Source organism: Chiloscyllium punctatum, chromosome 12 (assembly GCF_047496795.1).
Source record: "Chiloscyllium punctatum isolate Juve2018m chromosome 12, sChiPun1.3, whole genome shotgun sequence".
In the NCBI taxonomy this organism is placed as follows: domain Eukaryota; kingdom Metazoa; phylum Chordata; class Chondrichthyes; order Orectolobiformes; family Hemiscylliidae; genus Chiloscyllium; species Chiloscyllium punctatum.
In genome coordinates this window covers 16,205,986-16,227,256 of record NC_092750.1, presented here as the reverse complement: position 1 = coordinate 16,227,256, position 21,271 = coordinate 16,205,986, and the positions used below count along the sequence as shown (strand labels likewise).

At 43.5% G+C, this 21,271-nt stretch overlaps 1 protein-coding gene across 3 annotated transcripts in view; it reads left to right on the top strand.

The window, feature by feature from the left end:
• mon1a (MON1 secretory trafficking family member A) overlaps window positions 1-9,898 on the top strand; it is a 60,918-nt gene extending 51,020 nt beyond the window's left edge. For all 3 annotated transcript variants that reach the window (XM_072581923.1, XM_072581922.1, XM_072581921.1), the window contains 2 exons: window positions 3,054-3,201; window positions 4,866-9,898. In XM_072581923.1, coding sequence (XP_072438024.1) covers window positions 3,054-3,201; window positions 4,866-5,006 — 289 coding nt within the window. In that variant the 3' untranslated portion in view covers window positions 5,007-9,898. The remainder of the gene's footprint in view (window positions 1-3,053; window positions 3,202-4,865) is intronic.
• Window positions 9,899-21,271: the final 11,373 nt, after the last annotated feature.

Here is a 21,271-nt window from a genome sequence, read left to right as displayed (position 1 = left end):
CCAGTACAATGAAGAGTGTTCACTTTACTACCTGAACTGAAAAGTGGCATCTCTGACACTGTGGTGCTCCCTTAGTACTGCACTGGTGCATTGAGCTAGATTTTGTGTTGGAGTCTGGAGTAGGATTTGAACTTTCAACCTTTCAATTCAGAGGAATAAATGAATACTGCACAATGAGTAAGCATAATGCAAGTGGGATAACAGTTTCATTATCTGTTTGCTGTTATTAAACTACTCTGATCCAACGGAGCAAACAAGCTCTGTTAAATTCGTAGTCCATCCAAGTTTCCCTGTCAAAAATTAACCATAGAAAATCATTGGTTGACTGTCAGCGCAAGAAACTATGCTGTAAGGACTGCTGAATTCAGGCACAGCGAGAAGCATAGAATAGGTGTGCTATTGAGTAGAATTGGATAGCCATTTTGGTATGGTGGTAATGTTCCTACCTCTGCTCAGGAGGTCTCGGTTCAAGTCCCACTTGCTCCCAAGGTGTGTCATAAGGTCTCGGAACAACTTGAGTATAATTTGCATCGTTCTGCTAATTTTACATGGACATTACAGTATATAGTAACTTCATTGCTATTTTATCAGTTGATGTAATTTGCCAGATTATCCTCCTGCATAACATTCTCATCCTCCCTTGCTTTCCTTTTCCCTCACTGTCTGAGGATTTTCTCTCAGAGCTCAGTCAGGCAGACATCTCCTCACTTTCCCACCATCCCAAGGTTTCTTCCTTGTTCTGAAAGGCTTCCTCTTCAGAATATTCTTGATTCTTTAGGTTGCCTGCTGGGTTTTCTGCTCTTTCAGAGATAAATCGATTCTGTAGATGGTCCCTGCCCTCACACATGCAATCGATCGCCATTATGCTATGTCCTGCCCTTTAAACAGGACCACAGGAGCGTCAGACATTTGGAAATTCAAAATCAATGTTCCTATATTGGTCAGAAAAGAACAGAATGTCTTTGACAGACAGTCAAATAATGTCAGCCTCCCAACCTCTGTCTTCACAACACAGTAAAATTAAAACCTTCAAAGACCCGACAAATTTACCCCAGTGGTTCCCAATCAGACATTTTGAATAACTGGTCTCATTAATAAATTAATGGGAATAATTAATGTAAGACAGTGGGTTTATACCCAAAGATTTAATAATTTATTAACAACACAGTAACTTCAACACAACAAATTTAAACAGCAAAGTAATCTAATTAATGTCTGTGGTTAAGCTCAATCCTCCTTGATGCTAGCTCCCATCCTTTCACAAAGTCAGACAGACACAATTAAGGGCTAAATCAAAAAGGAAAAATAAGTGAGATGTAACTGGCTTGTTCATTCAGGCAGACTCCACAACCTGTCACATAATTGGAACATAAGATTATATTTTGCATTGTTTCTGATGGCACCAATGCATGCAGATAGCAGGCTCCGAGGAATATTAATTTAATTCTTATTACTGAGATTTTATTCTCTGAACTTTTAACAAGATAATGAGGTGACAACCAGGGGGAGCAATCCATCTGACCAAAAACACCCTCCAAAAACCAGTTCAAACTCTGCCCTCTCCCTGTCAGACTTATCCTCTAGCCATGAGATCCCAGTCAATGCTTAACATCTGCCATCTGTTTGAGCATAAGGTAAATCTGCTGTTGAAGTGTCTATAGAGCACCTTTGAGCAAATAACCCGCCGATAACTTCAGGCCAGGCCCCATGAAGAAATAATAGCTTAGTTGTTCTCTTTCTCTTGAACAAGCTGCTGCTCACAGTCCAAAGGTCACCTTTAAGATCTCAGCTCCAAACTCAAAAATGATTAAAAAGAGACATGAAAATAATGGAAAATCAGCAAGGGTTCCAATATAAGTACAAATTAGGCCCCATTCTGAGAACCAACTGACTATCACCTTAAAAGCTCAAGTCAGCAGATCTGAAGCCCAAAGCATTTCATGGTGAATTAATTACTTTTAATGTAGATAAGCCTTTTCCATGCAATCAGATTCCACTTAATTTAAGAGAAAAAAAACATTCCTTTGTGGGATTTAGGTATCACTGGGCAAGGTCAGCATTATTGCCCATTACTACTTGCCCTTGAACTAGGTGAGTTGCTAGGCAATTTCTGAGGGCAGTTCAGAGTCATTGGCAGGGGGCTGGAATTACATGTAGACAAGAGCAGGTAAGGATGGCAGATTTCCTTCCCTCAAGGTCATTAGTGAACCAGATGGGTCGTCTTGTAATCATGGACGCTAGCTTTCATGGTCACCATGAGTGAGGCTCGCTTTGCATTCTGGATTCACATCCTGAATTTAAGTTTCATCAGCTGCTGAAGTGTGGTTTGAACCTGTTTCCAGAGCACTAAAATAAAAGCAAAACATTTGATACTGGAGGTTCGGATTCAAATCAGAAAGTGCTGGAGATCCAGCAGCACCTGAACAGAATCACAGAATTTTACATACAAAGGGAGAACATTCAACCCATCATGTCTGTACCAGCTCCTGAAAGAGCTACCCAGCCACTCCCACTCTCCAGCCCTATCTCCATAGCCTCTAAATTCATCCATTATAAATATATGTCCAGATCTCTATTGAAACCTTCTTGTATCAAAGTGAGTTTAAACTCACGGTCAGCTGGTTCAAAACTACATTTGGTGAACCACCCATTTTAATAGAGTATTGGATCCTCAAACTAAACGAATACAAATTCCATGTTGAGTTTCAGAGAGAAACAAAGTCAATGTTTTGGTCCATAATGACTCGTGCAGAGTTTTTCCAACACTTGCTGTTTTGATTCCCTCGAGGATAAGCCTAGGATACCTACAAATACCACGATGGCATAGTTTCTTTCAGGGATGATGCAGGAAGTTTATTTTAATAAGGAAACATCTTCCTTTCAATAGTATTTTGCAGTTGGGTGAAATTCAGTTCTCCAAACATGCAGACAATGACGTGCTTCCTTCTTTCTGTTTCTTACTTCAGACTTGTCTCTGCAATTGCTTTAGATCCAAAAGTCCTATGATTCTATGACGATGTAAATGCCTTGTGTATTTTTTTTCTGTTTGGTAGCCCAGAGGTCGAAGCTCCTTACGTAGCTGAGGAAGAACAGGAGAGGCTGCTGGGATTGTATCAGTATTTGTACAGTCGAGTCCACAACTCTGCAAGGCCTCTGAAGTACATCTATTATGCGGGAGACCGAGAGAACTTATTGGCATGGGTAAGAACCAAGCCTTGGAACGTTCTGGTACATCACATCAAAGTGACAGCACCGATATCGGCCATTCAGTCTGTGCCAGTGTCTAACACTCCACACCAGCCTCCTCCCAGCTCAGTCTCAACTCTCAGGTCCAGCTTCAAGAATCATCTGAATGAGGTTGGCATGGTGGCTCAGTGGTTAGCACTGCTGCCTCACTGTCCCAGGAATCGGGTTCAGTTCCACCCTTGGGCGACTGTCTGTGTGGAGTTTCCATATTCTCTCTTGACAATTGAACCCTTCGAGTTCACTAATGTCCTTTAGGGAGGGAATTTGCCATCCTTAGGTCTGGCCTACATGTGACTCCAGACCAACAACAATGTGGTTCACTTTTAACTGCAGTTAGGGATGGGCAATAAATGCTGGCCCAGTCAGTGATGCCAACAACCCATCATTGAATAATAAAAAAAAAAGGTACTTGGCTTTTGAACTAGCTCCCTGAGCAGCTCTGGGAATGTAACCCAGTTACTGTAGAGGAGTTTAGCCTCAGCTGTTGCCAAGCTTTGAACATTATTTGAACCCTGGAGTTAGTTGCTGCATTGGAAATGTGATTCGGTTGCAGTAAATTGCAGTCTTGTCAAGACACAGGGAGGTGTGTTGGTGAAGTAGAGTATTAAGATCTGGGTTAGAGGTTCACCCACTTGCAACTGATAGGGCAACTAAATCTGAACAACCCCATTCTCTGCCCAGTGCGATACTTGATGTAAGAACGCTACATGGCTAACTGGAGAGGGAGTGAATGCCTAAGCCAATCCCTTTTGGCGCGATGTTAAGTAAGGCAATAGCTAGGCCATGGGGTTATAAAGTCAGGGGTCAGACAATCGGTGAAGTGGGACCGTGGAACATTCTGAAGGTAGAGATAGATGAAGTCCCATTAGACAGGGAGATCAAAGATTATTGAGGGCGGATGGGAATGTGGATTTCAAAACACTAACCAATCAATTTTATTGAATGGTGGAGCAGGCTTGAGGGGCTGAATGGCCTACTCCTGATTCTATTGCTCACATTCATGTCTATGCTGGGATTACAGAAGGAGAGGGAGCAGTGTGCTATATTGAAGTAGAGACCACTTCTATTCTGGACCTGACTTAGGGTTTGCCTTAGCTAGGATCAACAGATGGAGCGGTGTCAAGGAATGTGGTTTACTTGGGTTTTTTATCCTAACTTGCCTTGAGTGGAGAGGATGTGGTAGGATAATGTAACAAAAATTTCAGTCTGCCTTCAATCCTGCACATCACAACTCAGCTGGGAACGCTCACTAATGTCGTTGGTGTGAGATGGTTGAGGCAACTTCTATTAACTGGTATTAAAGTAACATGAAATTGTTATGTGCTAGAGGAGGCCATTTGGCCCAATGTGTCTGCTCCTAGCTCCCTGAGCATTTCAACTCGACCACAATCTGGTGCCTTTTCCTGTAACCCTGCACACCATTCCTAATTAAATACTCACCCGATGGCCCCTTAAATGTCTCTGCTGGTCCTGCCATGCTTCCAGACAGCGCATTCCAAAGCATCCCACCCCTCCCCATCTTGAGGCCGGAATGTTTGTCAATGTTGATGCGAGCGAGTGAAGGATGAGAACTCTCTCTGTTTTCCTAACTTCTGTCCTGTCTCTATCTCGCTGTTCAGGTCACGAGTGGATTTGAACTCTACATGTGCTTTTCTCCGTTGGGAACCAAAGCTACTGTGGTAGGTGCCATTAGCAAACTAATGAAGTGGATTAGGAAAGAAGAAGACAAGCTGTTCATCCTCAACCCTGTGACGTACTGACAGAGGGTCGTGATGGAGTGAGTGACTCCCTCTCTACTGACCAAAAACACAAACTGACTAACTGACTGCGGGAGCCAGGATGGTTAATGACCACTAATGTTTGTCACTGAGGTTTCTTTCTGAACAAATGAAGGGGTGAGATGTAAGCAGTTTGTATTACAAAACAAAAAACACTACTTCTGTTGCAATTACTGTACACCAAGTGGGATCAATACCATTTTGGGTTTTATCTCCCCATTTTCATTCTCTTCACCCACCCTGAATATCCATCATTATATACAGCCCTGAGTTATACATCTATAGCTGGAGATTTGCTGGTCTCTCGGGTCAAGAAACAATCTCACAGGCCCCTCTGTAACTCGGACAACTTTGTTACAGCTCCATGTTAGTTCGGGTGCTTCGGAGATGACCTCTGATGGTCAGTAGGGCCAGGGTTGTCAAAAGTACTTATAAAATCCTGCGCTGACATGATTTCCCCTTTAAAAAAGAGACACCCACCAAAGCTGCTGTGAAACCTGAGGTAACCCCTGGAGAAAGATCTTTCCCAAGTGCTGCGCCGACAAAGTGAGAGATTTTGAGAGTGAAGCCACAGATGGTGGATGATGTGACTGTGGGGGAAAGCCATTTGGCCCCACAAGCCCGTTCTATCAAAGATTTGTCTTTTAAGAGGACAGTCATTTTCAAAACAAACCTCCAGTAACCCTAATAGCCGAAAATCTTCGGTGCCGCTGATTGGGGACCACTGGTGATTGTGTCGAATACCTTAAAGTGAACTTGTGTAAATTCTCATGCTTAATAAATCAGGTGTTGAAAAGGAATTTTAAAAAAAGGAAGGTGATAGAGATAAAAAGATAGAAAATGTCAACATTCTTCAGACTTTTGCCGCGTTTCGTGGAAAATGTGTGATTGAACGGGGGAGGGTTTCTGTTGATTAAAATCAATGAGAAACCAGGCAGTTTGTGATCCCTGCCCCAGATCTTCATTCTGTATTGTGGACCCAGGCAATAAGAGGGGGGTCCACCACTGTGAATAACACAGTTAGGATTTGTTCTATCAGAACAACGACTTGCATTTCTTGTAAGGACTTTAATATCATTGAACATCCTTTATTGGAGCATTATCAAATGTACTTTGACACCAGATCTCTCACTGTCCCAAATAATGGGTTTCCTCAGGATCATCCCAACAGGAAGGCAGATGGCAGAGGGGATTAGTGAGGGCAGTCCAGAGCTCCTTGGGAACTGAGGGCACGGCCACAAAAGGTCCAGTAAATAAAATGGAGTAGCCAAGAGATCGGCTTGGAGGAGTGCTGATATCCTGGACGGTTTGGGGTTGCGGGAGACTGTAGAGATAGGGAGGAGTAAGGCCCTGGAAGGATTTCAGATTAAGTGGGAGAATTTCAATCAGTCGCCTATGTCCAAGTGTTCATTTTGTGCTGACTGAATAACCAAGATTCTGTTCTGTCTCCATGACACAGGCACTTTCACCCACTTCCTGAGCTCAGGATATTGGCCGTTGTTCTGTTAAAACCTCAAAGGAATAGAAATGCCCTGGAAATGAGGAACAGAATGTTATCATTAGAAAGAGCCTAACAGATTAAACACATACTTCAAATGCTTAAGCTTTATAGTTTTCAATGTGACTGTTTAGAATGTGAACAGTTTTGCAGTTACTGAATTGCTTTAATGGCAGCTTGGTCTTAGAAAACTGGCAGAATTGAAAATTTTGTGAAATATTTTATAATGGTATTCACTGACGCGTGCTGCTTGCTTTTTAATTAAAAAACCCTCTGTCGCACCCAGCTGGTAGAGTAGTGCAGTGCAAAAAGAACTATTACTTAAAGTCAGCCTGAGACTTTGATTGAACTGACAAACCTTGAAGCTGTATAGACGTAAAAATTAGGATCAGGAGTAGGCCATTGGGCCCCTTGAACCTGCCCCACCATTGAGTAAGAAAATGGCCGATCTGATTATTTCACATGCACGCCTAGAACTGACAGCATTTCACCCCTTGCATCTCTGATTTAAAGATATTTAAAGACCATGCTCCTGCCAGTTTTTGGGGGGAGAGAAAAGTCCCAAAGACTCTCAACCCTCTGTGAGGGGGAGAAAAAAGCCTCCCTTCATCTCTTGTCTCGGTGAACAACCCCTTATTTTTCACAGCGATCTCTGGTTCTGGATTTTCCCACAAGACGAAACCTCCTCTCCGCATTTTCGTCAAAGCCCTCCAAGATCTTAAATAAACAAAAACAATTTGCTGAAGAAACTCAGCAGGTCTGGCAGCATTTGGAGAGAAATGTTCATGTTTTGAGTCATGTACGACTCCTCTTTAGAGCTTCTATGTCCTCTTTCCACCCCCCCCCCCCCCGCATCGTCTCTCTCTCTCTGTCTTTTTTTTTCTCTCCCTGTCTCTCTTTCTCTCTCCCTTTTCCTTCTTAGCAAAAAATAGATGTTCCTTAACAAAATGACTTGCAGAAAAGGCACCTGGAGGTAATGGAAGGAATGGGAGAATATAGAATGCAGTTTGACTCTAAAGCGTGCACAATGTCTTTTTGATCCAAACTTAAATAATGTGCGTGGTTGAGGGAATGTGTCTCTGTGTGTGTGTGAAGGAGAGATTTTCCAATACTACGATAATCCTGTTGAGTGAGTTTCTCCGGTGGTAAACAGCCTTGTATTTTCACATGCAGTGAATGTTGTCATTTAAAACAAACCTTATTATTTCTGACTAACCCCCCCCCCCCCCACCCAACTTCACTCAGTTCACTTTGGCCTGGATTTAGGTGTCTCAATGCTGTCACATGACCGGGTTGTAGGAGGGAAGACCCAATGTTGGTAGTTAAAAGAAGTTACACAATCCTGAAAGTGTTTGTAAATGGCTGGAGACACAGCTTTGGACTTTGGATGTTTAAATAAAGAGTTGGTTTATCACCCCACCTGATATTCCGAAGTTCTCAGTGTAATATGTTGGGTTTGGTGGATAATTACTACTTCTTTCCCTTCAAAAGAGCATGATGACTAACCAGGAAATACTAAGACACCTATTTAACACTCCTTATTGATCAAGTGACTGAGCGAACCGATTACACAGCATGTCCATGAGATTAGTTTGGAGAATTGCCCTGTGGGGTGCAGTTATCATGTCATCTTGACTACTCATGCTCGTTTAAACGTGACTTGGTAAAAGTCCCTCAGATGCTCATTATTTTCACAGTGTTAATTAAAAATCCCTGATGTGACATCACTCAGCAAATATGTTCCAGCCCTGCGTTTAGTACATGGGTACATTTGCTGCACTGCCCCTACATTAAATGACATTACTGTCCCCTCTCCTCAACATGAATGTATAAAACCCAGACTCACTTTATTCTTCTCTATTAGTGGCCATGGCAATCTGATGTGTCCTTTACTTGTCAACCTTTCTGTCTTCAGTATTTAAATGAGAGTGAGCTGTTCATCTTTTATGCTTAGCTCTTGCTGCCGCTCTCTGTGTATATTTATGTCTTTGTGACTATTTACAGTTCTTTATATATGTGAGTTTGTGTATTTTGTGTGTTTGAGAGAGACTGTGTTTATGTGTGGGTGAGACACTATTTGTGTTTATATGCATATATGTTTATGAAAGACACTATATGTGTGTGACACTGCATGTGTGTGAGATACTTGTGATTTTAACTATGTGTTTGTGTGTGAGAGAGAAAGACAGATGCTTGTGATTTTAACTATATGTATGAATGACACTGTTTTGTGTGTGTGTGATTGAGAGAGACAGATGTGTGTGTGTGTGTGTGTGTGTGTGTGTTTTGAACCGTTTCTGTACCCCTAATATGATATGTCAGACTGGGTCGATTGCAGCTTCTCTCTGTTCCTTCATTTGTGATGTCATTTTTAGTTCCTTTCCGAGGATAAAGTCTTTGATAATGAAAGGTCACAGATCTGAAACATGAACTTGATTTCTGTCTCCCTCGATGCTTCTGAACCTGCCTAGTCTTTCCAGCTGTTATCTTTTAGCTTTTTGCTTCACTCTATACAACTTTTATGAAACAGAGAGGGGCGTTTTGTGCAGAAGTTGCACCGAGTGTGAGACTGAACTCTGGTTACTGCCTGTGACATGGTCTGGCCAAAATTATTCTGTTACACAATAAAGGTATCAGCTTGATTAGCTTTATCAAACAAACATGCAAGGCGGGTAAGTGATCCCAACCTCCTTCAGAAACAGGTTAATGTAAATCCAACCTGTGTCTGGAGATAGTGCTCTGGTTTCATGGCTTTCTTCTACCACCTGGTGTGCATAACTGGTATTACAATGCCACTATCAAGTCTACCACTTCCACATCTATAAAACAATGAAAGGCCTGCCTGAGGTATTTAACACTGGGTAAAGCACTGAGTTCATAACTAAAAATTAAACATTAATTGATGTCAGACTAACTTAAAATGATAATTGTTGATGATTCAGTAGTGGATTACTCCTCAGGGAGGGTGACTGCAGCTGCGTTAAAGAACCAGAATTTTACTCCCAGATTAAGATTGTATTAAAATACATATTATAATTATACATCTGTTTTCTAGAGTCTTAATTAAAGTGTTACAAGAACAGGAAGGAATTTAATATTCATTGCATTGTGTCTGCTTCTGGAGTACAATTGGAGCAATGCTGTCTCTAGGGGAAACAGGTATAAGTTGGGGACATGTTGAAATGAGTTGAGAGTGTGGTGCTGGAAAAACACAGCAGGTCAGGCAGTCCCGAGGAGCAGGAGAATCGACGATTGAAATGCCAATGCATTTGTAATTAAGGAAGATGCAAGTATGTTTATTGTTTGGCTTGAATTTTCACGATTATTACTTCAATGAAATACCAGAAAAAAAAATTTGTTACCTAATTAAACAATTGCAAGAAAAAAAGTCCATTGCGTGCGATTGTCATTCAATTTTTTTGTCATGTACTTTAAGAAACAAACACGAGTTTTAACTGTTATTAAACACTTTTGATAGGGGAAATCACTCAAAGGGTGACTATGGACCAGAGGATGGAATAATAAGCAAATCACATGGCTGAAGAGAGGTTTTTAGTAAACTAAAGGTAGCAACCCCACTGTGGCCTATACAGCCTATACTGGTCCAGAGTTAAAAATCACCCAACACCAGGTTATAGTCCAACAGGTTTATTTGGAGGAACTTTTGGAGCGCTGCTCCTTCATCAGGTGATTGTCTGATGAACCACTTGATGAAGGAGCAGCACTCCGAAAGCTAGTGCTTCCAAATAAACCTATTGGACTATAACCTGGTGCTGTGTGATTTTTAACTCTGGACCTGACGGGCTGTATAGGCCACAGTGGGGTTGCTACCTTTAGTTTACTAAAAACCTCTCTTCACCCATTTGATTTGCTTATTATTCCATCCTCTGGTCCACTTTGTATACCGTGGTTCAACACTGGCGTCTCCAAATCATGTCAGGTCCAGGCAGTTCATATTCCTGTTTGTACTTTAATTCTCTCAGGGCGTGTAGGCATCACTGGTCAGACTGGAGTTTACCTCTCGTCTCTAATTACCCTTGATTGGTCTTCCAAGCCATTTTGGAGGACAGTGAAGAGTCATATTGCTGTGGGTCTGGAGTCACATGAAGGCCAGATCAGCTAATGATAGTGGATTTCCTTCCCTGAGGGACATCAGTGAACTGGATGGGTTTTTACAAAAATATCATGTGGTCGCCATTTGACTGGATGTTTTGATAACAAACAAAATGAATTTGATTCCCAATCTGCTGCAGTGGGACTTGAAGCGATGTCCCCAGTGCAGGAGCCTGGCAGACTGGATTATTAGGCATGTTGCACTATCAATGCACCCCATCATCCTTCTCATCGTGCTTGTTTTTAATACCTATGTTGTTGGCAAATGCAGCCTCGGTTGCTCATCTGGCTGTGAAGAGTTTGACTCAGTGCCTGCTCAACATCAGGGGGTCATACTATTCATGCATACCTCATCATAGAGTCAGAATCATACATTGTTAAAGATACAAAGTGGTGACCAATTATCAATGGCAAATGCCTTCTACCTGCCCATAACTACCTGATTGGCAAGCGGGTGGGGTTGGACGGTAAATACTTCGGGAGAAGCCATCAGATCATATGAAGCCATTAGGGCGGCACAGTGGTTAGCACTGCTGCCTCACAGCGCCAGAGACCCGGGTTCACTTCCCGCCTCAGGCGACTGACTGTGTGGAGTTTGCACATTCTCCCCGTGTCTGCGTGGGTTTCCTCCGGGTGCTCCGCTTTCCTCCCACAGTCCAAAGATGTGCAGGTCAGGTGAATTGGCAATGCTAAATTGCCCGTAGTGTTAGGTAAGGGGTAGATGTGGGGTATGGGTGGGTTGCGCTTCGGCGGGGCGGTGTGGACTTGTTGGGCCGAAGGGCCTGTTTCCACACTGTCAGTAATCTCTGCCAGAGAAAGGACTGTTTCTTTCCACCCCAGCTCAACACCAGCACCTCCACATAATTCCTGGTGAATAGCCACAGCTTACAGTAAATGTTGAGGCAAAAATAAATTGATGTCCATTAGGCTTATAAGCATAAGCCTAATGGACATCAATTTATTTTTGCCTCAACATTTACTTAAGCTGTGGCTCTTCACCAGGAATTATGTGGAGGTGCTGGTGTTGGGCAGGGGTGGACAAGATCAGAGGTCACATGACACCAGATTATAGTAAAACAGGTTCATTTTGGAGCTTCAAATAAACCTGTTGGACTTTAACCTGGTATCATGTGACTTCTGACCTTTTTAACCAGGAAACCACAGATTTTATAAGTGATATTCAGCCACCCTGTGCCCTCTGTAACCAGGTGAAATTATCTGGAGAGGGCACATCCTGAGAACAGGGACAATTGAATTATCTCCCCGGTCTTTTCTTCTATCTATAAGACCCTGTTTGTCCATCTCTATGTGTAGAAGGGGAATTTACAGGGTGCTTAGAGTTTTAAATTGTAGCATTATATGTAACTGAGTTATAATTGTTTCTCGGTTGCTCAAATTGATTTATCTGTAATAATCATTCTTTCTGAGTCCAGAAATGTGGTCTGTGCCTTCTGTCAGCTTGAAAGATCAAAGAATTAGTTACACAACACAAATACATACTGATCATAATTAAGAGATGAGTCCAAAAGCAAAAAATTATGCGTCAGGCTCAAAATTGTTCATGGTTGAAAGTTGCACAGTCCAGTGGCTTTTACTGGTAGCCTTGACATTGAGAGTTGAATAGTTTTGTTTTGAGGCCCTTGGTTTTCTAGGGTTTTCTATGGTGATTGAAGGTCCTTTTGTCCTGATTTCTTTTTAATGGTTTGAAGCACCCAGAGTAAGGGAACTTATTTACCTGCAATACAGGATGACTACACAATAATTCCTCACCTGCGGCCCATGCTGCACACTAACACTCAACTCCAGGCTGGTAGACATGAGGACATTCAGTCCCATTAGTCCACTCTAGTCGAGCTGAAACTGGCTTTTTAATGCCCTTGTGTTGGGCAAAACAGCCAGGTCTGCAAGAGGTGACGTTCTGTCTCGAGAGGAGACATTGTCGGCATCACCCCCCCTCTGTTATCTCTTTATGTTAAATCTCTCCCTGCTGGCGTTTCTGTGAAAATTTACATGTGCAACAATCCATTGGCTTCACACAGGATTTTGCAAGGCAATTCGTGATGTTATTTTCCTGCAGCAGTTTTAATGTTAAAAACAATGCATCTTGGAATTAACATTAATAAATGTCACAGAGTCATGGAAACAGACCCTTTTGTCCAACCAGTCCTTGCCAACCTTAATCCCAAACTAAACTAGTCCCTCCTACCTGCGTTTGGCCCATATCCCTCCAAACAGTTTTTATTCATGTACTTATCCAAATATCTTTCAAATGCTGTAACTGTACTCGCATCTGCTACTACCTCTACATTTCATTCCACACATGAACCATGCTGTGTAAAAAAAAACGTTGCCCCCATGTCTTTTTAAATCTTTCTCTTCTCACCTTAAAAATGTGTCCCCTAGTCATGAAACCCCCCACCCTTAGGAAAAGACACCTGCTATTCCTCTTATCTATACCCCTTATGATTTCATAAATGTTGACAAAGTCACCTCTCAGCCCCCTATGCCCCAGTTAAAAAAAAATCCCAGCCTATCCAGCCTCTCCTTATAACTCAAATTCTCCATTCCTAGCAACATCCTGCTAAATCTTCTCTGAACCCTCTTCTAACTTAGTAATATCCTTCCTAAAAGAGAGTGACCAGAAGTGAGTCTAAATCCATCATCATAAAAATACAAACACATACACGAAGCATTGAGTATTGAAGCGATGTTGGTGTTCTGGTCATGTAACTGGACAGAGGAACGCTCTGGGGGAATGGGTTCACATCTGTGTCATGAATCTGGAATGTAAAGCTAGTCTCAGTAATGATGAGTTTAAACATCAAATTATTGTTTAAAAATAAACCTCTATGATTTACTAAGGCCCTTGAGGGAAGGCAATCAGCCAACATGTGACTCCAGACTTTCAACAATGCCACTGACTCCTAAAGCGGCCTAATGAATCACTCAGTTCACAAATGCTGCTTCTGCCTCATATCCTGGATAAGAGTTAAAATTTGCGCAAAGAAAAATGTGGATCACAAGGTAATGTAGGGAAGTGGCGTGCATATTCATGAAGACAATTGGTATGAAATACAAAAATGGTAGTGTCCCTACCTCTCAGCCAAGAGACCAGGGTCACATCTCACTTGCTCCAGAGGTGCGTAATAGCATTCCCCAACAGTTTGCTTTTAAAAACATTCCTGTTGAAGGATAGGGCACTTGTGGCATAGTGGTAGTGCCCATGCCTTTGAGACAGGAGATCCATATTAAAATCCCATATGCTCTGGAGGTGTGTTATAACATCGCTGAACAGGATTTTTAGGGAGCACTATTCCAATTACTAAAGGATAGGGATATGCATGTCGTACAGTGGTAGCGTTGTTACCTGTGAGACAGGAGACCCATGTTTAAAATTCCCACCTGCTCCGGAGGTATGCCATAATATCTCCAAACAGGGTTTTATGGGAAAAAAATATTCCTCCTGTTGGAGGATGAGGGTGTTTGTGGTAGTGTACTTCCCTCTGAGACAGGAGGCCCATATTAAAGACCCACAGAATCCCTAGAGTGTGGAAACAGCCCATTTGACCCAACAAGTCTACACTGACTCTCCCAAGAGTAACCCACCCAGACCTATTCCCCTACATTTATCCCCTGACTAATGCACCTGACCTGCACATCCCTGAACACTATGGGCAATTTAGCATAGCCAATTCACTAAACCTGCACATCTTTGGAGTGTGCGAGGAAACCAGAGCACCCAGATGTGAACCCGCACAGAACGGGGAGAATGAGCAAACTCCACATAGACTTGTTGCCCAAGGCTGGGATTGGACCTGGGTCCCGTAGCACTGTGAGGCAGCAGTGCTAACCACCGAGCCACTGTGCTGTCCCACTGCTCTGGAGTGTGCAATAATATATCTGAACAGTGTCTTAAGGGGAAAAATATTCCTCCTATTGGAGGATGAAGGCGATTTTTTTGCTGTGGTGGTAGTGTCCATACCTCTGAGACAGGAGACCCATGTTAAATTTCTTTTGCAGCAGAGAGCAGTTGGAGCTGGGTGGAAGTGAGGTCAGAGCAGGGAGGCTGTTGGGAAGGCAAGTGATTGCTATTTAATCAGGAAGAGCGGGAGCACAGGGAAGGTGAATCACCGCTTTAAGGTTTCAAAAAAACCTCTCTCGATCGGCGTAGCCCTCCATTTCTGTTCCAGCAGCAGGAAGAGCAGGAGCTCTAACTGAGAAGGACTCTGGTGTGTTGTTAAGGTAAGGCTTTTAATCAATCACACGATACACAGGAAATATAAATTGAAAAGTTTAATTGGTTAATTGAATAAGACCATAGCAGAGAAGCACTAGAAATTATTTAATACATAAATTGGGAGAGTTAATTAAATAAGTAGTTATGGCTGGACAGGTGATGTGCTGTAGCTGTATGATGTGGGAGCTGGCTGATCCCATTGCAAATGGCAGTGACCATATCTGGAGCAAGTGATTAGATTAGATTACTTACAGTGTGGAAACAGGCCCTTCAGCCCAACAAGTCCACATCGCCCCGCCGAAGCGCAACCCACCCATACCCCTACATCTACATCTACCCCTTACCTAACACTATGGGCAATTTACCTGACCTGCACATCTTTGGACTGTGGGAGGAAACCGGAGCACCCGGAGGAAACCCGTGGTTGCTGGAAGAACTGCGGATCAGAATTGATGATCTGGAATCTGAGCTTCAAACTCTGCGGCACATCCAGGAGGGGGAGAGTTACCTGGATACTTTGTTTCAGGAGGGAGTCATACCCGGTAGATTAAATAATTCAAATTTAGTAAGTGTTCAGGGACAACAGGGTGTGACTGTAAGTGAAGCAGGTAGGGGGATTCTGAGTTCAGGAGTGGAGGAGCCTCAGCTCTTGATCTTGTCCAACAGGTATGAGATTTTTGCTCCCTGTATGGATGAGGGAAAGGGCTGTGGACAGGATGAGCCAGTTGGCACCATGATGCAGAAGACCATTCAAGACGGGGAGCAAAAAGACGAGTAGTTGTTACAGGGGATTCTATAATTAGGGGGACAGATAGTATCCTATGCAAGCCGGATCGGGAATCCTGCATTATGTGTTGCCTGCTCGGTGCCAGTGTGCAGGACATCTCCGACCGGCTTGAAAGGATATTGGAGCAGGAGGGGGAGGATCCAGTTGTTGTGGTCCACATTGGGATTAACAACACAGGCAAAGCTAGGGTGGAGGACCTGTTTAAGGATTATCAAGCACTAGGGAGGAAATTGAAGTACAGTTTCTCAAGGATCATAATCTCGGCATTACTGCCCGAGCCACGTGCCAATTGTGTAGGGATAAGAAAATTAGGGAGGTAAACACGTGGATAAGGGATTGGTGTGGGAAAGAGGGATTTCATTTCATGGGACATTGGCAACAGTTTTGGAACTGGGGGGATCTGTTTTCTGAAGAAGATTCTTTTTTTGAAGAAGTAACAAAGAGGATTGATGAGGGCAGAGCAGTGGACGTGGTCTATATAGACTTCAGTAAGGCGTTCGACAAGGTTCCCCTGGTTAGCAAGGTTAGACCTCGTGGAATACAGGGTGGCATGGTAGCACAGTGGTTAGCACTGTTACCTCCCAGCACCAGGGTCCCAGGTTCAATTCCCACCCTCTGCCTTGTGGATTTTGCACATTCTCCCCGTGTCTGCGTGGGTGTGCTCTGGTTTCCTCCCACAATCCAAAGATGTGCAGGTTAGGTGAATTGGCCATGCTAAATTGCCCGTAGTGTTAGGTGTAGGGGTATGGGTGGGTTGCGCTTCGGCGGGTCAGTGTGGACTTGTTGGGCCGAAGGGCCTGTTTCCACACTGTGGGTAATCTAATCTAACTAGCCATTTGGATACAGAACTCGCTCAAAGGTAGAAGGCAGAGGGTGGTGGTAGAAGGTTCCTTTTCAAACTGCCACAAAGATCAGTGCTGGGTCCTCTACTTTTTGTCATTCATGTAAATGATTTGGATGTGAGCATAAGAGGTATAGTTAATAAGTTGCAAATAACACCAAAATGGAGGTGTAATGGACAGCGAAGAAGGTTACCTCAGATTATAATGGGATCCTGATCAGAAGGGCCAATGGGCTGAGAAGTGGCAGATGGAGTTTAATTTAGGTGCTGCATTTTGGGAAAGCAAATCTTAGCAGGTCTTATAAGGTCCTAGGGAGTATTGCTGAACAGAGACCTTGTGGTGCAGGTTCATAGCTCCTTGAAAGTGGAGTCGCAGGTAGATAGGATAGTAAAGAAGGCGTTTAGTATGCTTTCCTTTATTGTTCAGAGTAGAGTACAGGAGTTGAGAGGTCATGTTGCGGTTGTACATTGCGTACAATTCTCGTGTTCCTCTTTTCAGAAGGATGTTGTGAAACTTGAAATGGTTCAGAAAAGGTTTACAAGGATGTTGCCAGGGTTGGAGGGGTTGAGCTATAGGGAGATATTGAATAGGCTGGGGCTGTTTTCCCTGAAGCATCAGAGGCTGAGGGGTGAACTTATAGAGATTTTTAAAATCATGAGGGGTATGGATAGGATAAATTGACAAAGTCTCTTCCCTGGGGTGTGGGGGTCCAGAACTAGAGTGCATAGGTTTAGGGTGAGAGGGGAAAGATATAAAAGAGACCTAAGGGGCAACCTTTCACGCAGAGGGTGATACATGTATGAAATGAGCTGCCAGAGGAAGTGATGGAGGCTGGTACAATTACAGCATTTAAAAGGCATCTGGATGGGTACATGAATGGGAAGGGTTTGGAGGGATATGGACTGGATGCTGGTAGGTGTGACTAGATTGGGTTGGGGTATCTGGTTGGCATGGACAAGATGGACTGAAGGGTCTGTTTCCATGCTGTACCTCGCTATGACTCTATGTACCGTTGAGACAGTCTACACCTGAACCAATTTGGAGCCAGTGTTCTACCAAAAAGGATAAATATGGTGGTCAGTATGACTTTAAACTTCTGAGTCAGGGGCGGGGGAGGGGAAGCGAAAGTGACAGGGAATGTGGAGTTAAATGGAAAGGTAAGCAGCTGGACAGCATGTGTGCAGGGGGGGTTTAAGCTCGAGGCAGACTAGGAATGCAGCAAAAAGGAAGGAAAACGTAGGACATCTTATGATTTCCAATATCACTAATAATGTTAAGAAAGATAGCATTAAGGCACTTTACCTGAATACTTGTAGTATTCATAATAAAGTAGATGAATTAAGGGCACAAAACATCATGAATGATGATATGGTAGGCACCACAGTGACATGGTTGCAGGGGGTTCAGGACTGGCAGTCAAACATCCAAGGATTTACAACTCGTTGAAAAGTCATGGAGGTAGGCAGAGGGGATGGGTTGCCTTGTTAGTTAAGAATGAAATTAAATCTATGGCACTGAATGACATGTGGAGTCGAGGAACCACAAAGGCAAAAAAAAACCATAATGGGAGTTATGTATAGACCTCCCAGCAGTGGTCAGGACCAGGGGCGTAAGATGTACCAGGAAATAGATAGGGCATGTCAGACAGGCAAGGTCACTGTGATCATGTGGGACTTCAATATGCAGGTGAACTGGATGAATAATGTTGCCGGTGGATTCAAAAAAAGGGAATTCATGGAATGCTTATAGGATGGCTTTTTGGAACAGCTTGTGATGGAGCCCACAAGGGAGCAGGCTTTTCTTGACTTAGAGCTTTTAATGAGCCAAACTTTATAAAAGATTTTAAAGTACAGAACACTTAGGAGGCAACCCTACTATAATAGGGTAGAGATCAGTCTGCAGTTTGAAAGAGAGAAGACAAAATCGGATGTAATGGTGTTGCAGTTAAATAAAGGTAATTACAGGGGCACGAGAGAGGAACTGATGAAAATCGACTGGAAGCAGACCCTACTCCGGAAGACAGTGGAGCAACAATGGCAGGAGTTTCTGGGTGTAATTGAGGACACAGTGCAGAGGTTCATCCCAAAGAAAAGAAAGATTATCCAGCGGGGACGGGGATGGAATTAGACAGCCATGGATGACAAAGGTAGTCAGGATATTAGATTAGATTAGATTACTTACAGTGTGGAAACAGGCCCTTCGGCCCAACAAGTCCACACCCCCCCGCCAAAGCACAACCCACCCATACCCCTACATTACCTAACACTACGGGCAATTTAGCATGGCCAATTCACCTGACCTGCACATCTTTTGGACTGTGGGAGGAAACCGGAGCACCCGGAGGAAACCCACGCAGACACGGGGAGAATGTGCAAACTCCACACAGTCAGTCGCCTGAGTCGGGAATTGAACCCGGGTCTCTGGCGCTGTGAGGCAGCAGTGCTAAAAGAGAGAGCCTATAAAGCAGCCAAGAGCACTGGGGAATCAGAAGATTGGAGAGGCTACAAAACAAACAGAGGATAACAAAGAGAGAAATAAGGAAGGAGAGGAACAAATATGAAGGTAGGCTAGCCAGTAATATTAAAAATGATAGTAAAAGTTTCTTTCAATACATAAGAAACAAATGAGAGGTAAAAGTAGACATTTGGCTGCTCCAAATTGATGTTGGAAGGCTAGTGACAGGAGATAAGGAAATAGCTGAAGAACGTAATAAGTACTTTGTGTCAGTCTTCACAGTGGAAGACATGAGTAATATCCCAACAATTATGGAGAGTCAGGGGCAGAGTTGAGAATGGTAGCCATTACAAAAGAGAAAGAGCCAGGAAAGCTAAAAGATTTAAAAATTGATTAATCTCCTGCCCCTGATGGGTTACATCCTAGAGTTCTGAGGGAAGTGGCTGAAAAAATAGCAGAAGCATTGGTTGTGATCTTTCAAGAGTCACTGGAATCAGGGGAAGTCCCAGATGATTGGAAAAATCGCAGTTATAACCCCCTTGTTCAAGAAAGGATCAAGACAGAAGATGAAAAGTTTAGGCCGATTAGCCTAACCTTCTAAAACCCATTGTTAAGGATGAGATATCTAAATTCTTGGAAGTGCAGGGTCGGATTAGAACAAGTCACCATGGATTTAGTAAGGGGAGGTCGTGCCTGACAAACCTGTTCGAATTCTTTGAGGAGATAACAAGTAGGTTAGACCAGGGAAAACCAGTGGATGTAACCTATCAAAACTTCCAAAAGGACTTTGATAAGGTGCCTCACAGGAGGCTGCTGAGAAATGTGAGGGCCCAAGGTGTTCGAGCTGAGCTACTGGCATGGATTGAGGATTAGCTGTCTGACAGAAGACAGAGAACTGGGATAAAAGGTTCTTTTTTGGAATGGCAGCCAATGACAAGTGGTGTCCCGCAGGGTTCAGTATTGAGGCCACAGCTGTTCACTTTATATATAAATGATCTGATGAAGGGACTGAGGGAATTCTGGCGAAGTTCGCCGATGATACGAAGTTAGGCGGACAGGCAGGTAGTTCTGAGGAGGTGGGAGGCTACAGAAAGATTTAGACAATTTAGGAGAGTAGTCCAGGAAATGGCTGATGAAATTCAATGTGAGCTATTGCGAGATCTTGCACTTTGGAAAAAAGAATACAGGCATGGGGACTATTTTCCAAATGGTGAGAACATTCATAAAGCCAAAGTACAAAGGGATGTGGGAATGCTAGACCAGGATTCTCTAAAGGTTGACTTGCAGGTTGAGTCTGTGGTTAAGAAAGCAAATGTAATGTTGTCATTTATTTCAAGTGAGTTGGAATGTAAAAGCAGCGATGTGCTTCTGAGACTTTATAAAGCTCTAGTTAGGCTCCATTTAGAATACTGTGTCCAATTTTGGGCCCCACACCTCAGGAAGAACATACTGACACTGCAGTGTGTCCAGCGGAGATTCACACGGATGATCCCCAGAATGGTAGGCCTAACATACGATGAATGGCTGAAGATCCTGGGAACCACCTGATGAAGGAGCGTCGCTCCGAAGGCTAGTGTGCTTCCAATTAAACCTGTTGGACTATGACCTGGTGTTGTGTGATTTTTAACTTTGTACACCCCAGTCCAACACCAGCACCTCCACATTGATCCTGGGATTGTTTTCATTAGAGTTTAGAAGGTTGAGGGGAGCTCTAATAGAAACTTTCAAGATAATGAATGGCTTAGGAAGGGTGGACGCTGGGAATTTGTTCCGTCAGGCGGGGAGATTAGGACCTGTGGGCACAGCCTTATAATTAGAGGGGGCCAATTTAGAACGTAAATGAGGGGACGTTTCTTCAGCCAGAGTGATGGGCCTGTGGAATTCATTACCACTGAGCACAGTGGAGGCCAGGACATGAAATGTCTTCAAGGCCGAGATTGATAAATTATTGATCTCACACCCCATCAAAGGATGCGGGGAGAGTGTGGGTAAGTGGAGTTGAAATGCCCATCAGCCACGATTGAGTGGCAGAGTGGAATCGATGGTCCGAATGGCCTCACTTCCACTCCTTCGTCTTACGGTTTTAAAATCCCACCTGTGATAAGTTCCTGAACAGTGACTTTTCTTTTTTTTTGAAACAAAAGATAAAATGTGACACCAAGAGCTGATTGTCACAAGGGGGAGACTTGCGCTTTAAGTTGTAGCCAAGAGAGTAGTTGCAGTAATAATTGGAAAGTTGGTTCTGGACAGTAATCGGTCGGTGGAGTTGCCAGCCCAGCGCCGTGTGAGCACGCCCCGAGCTCGGGAGAAGGTCTC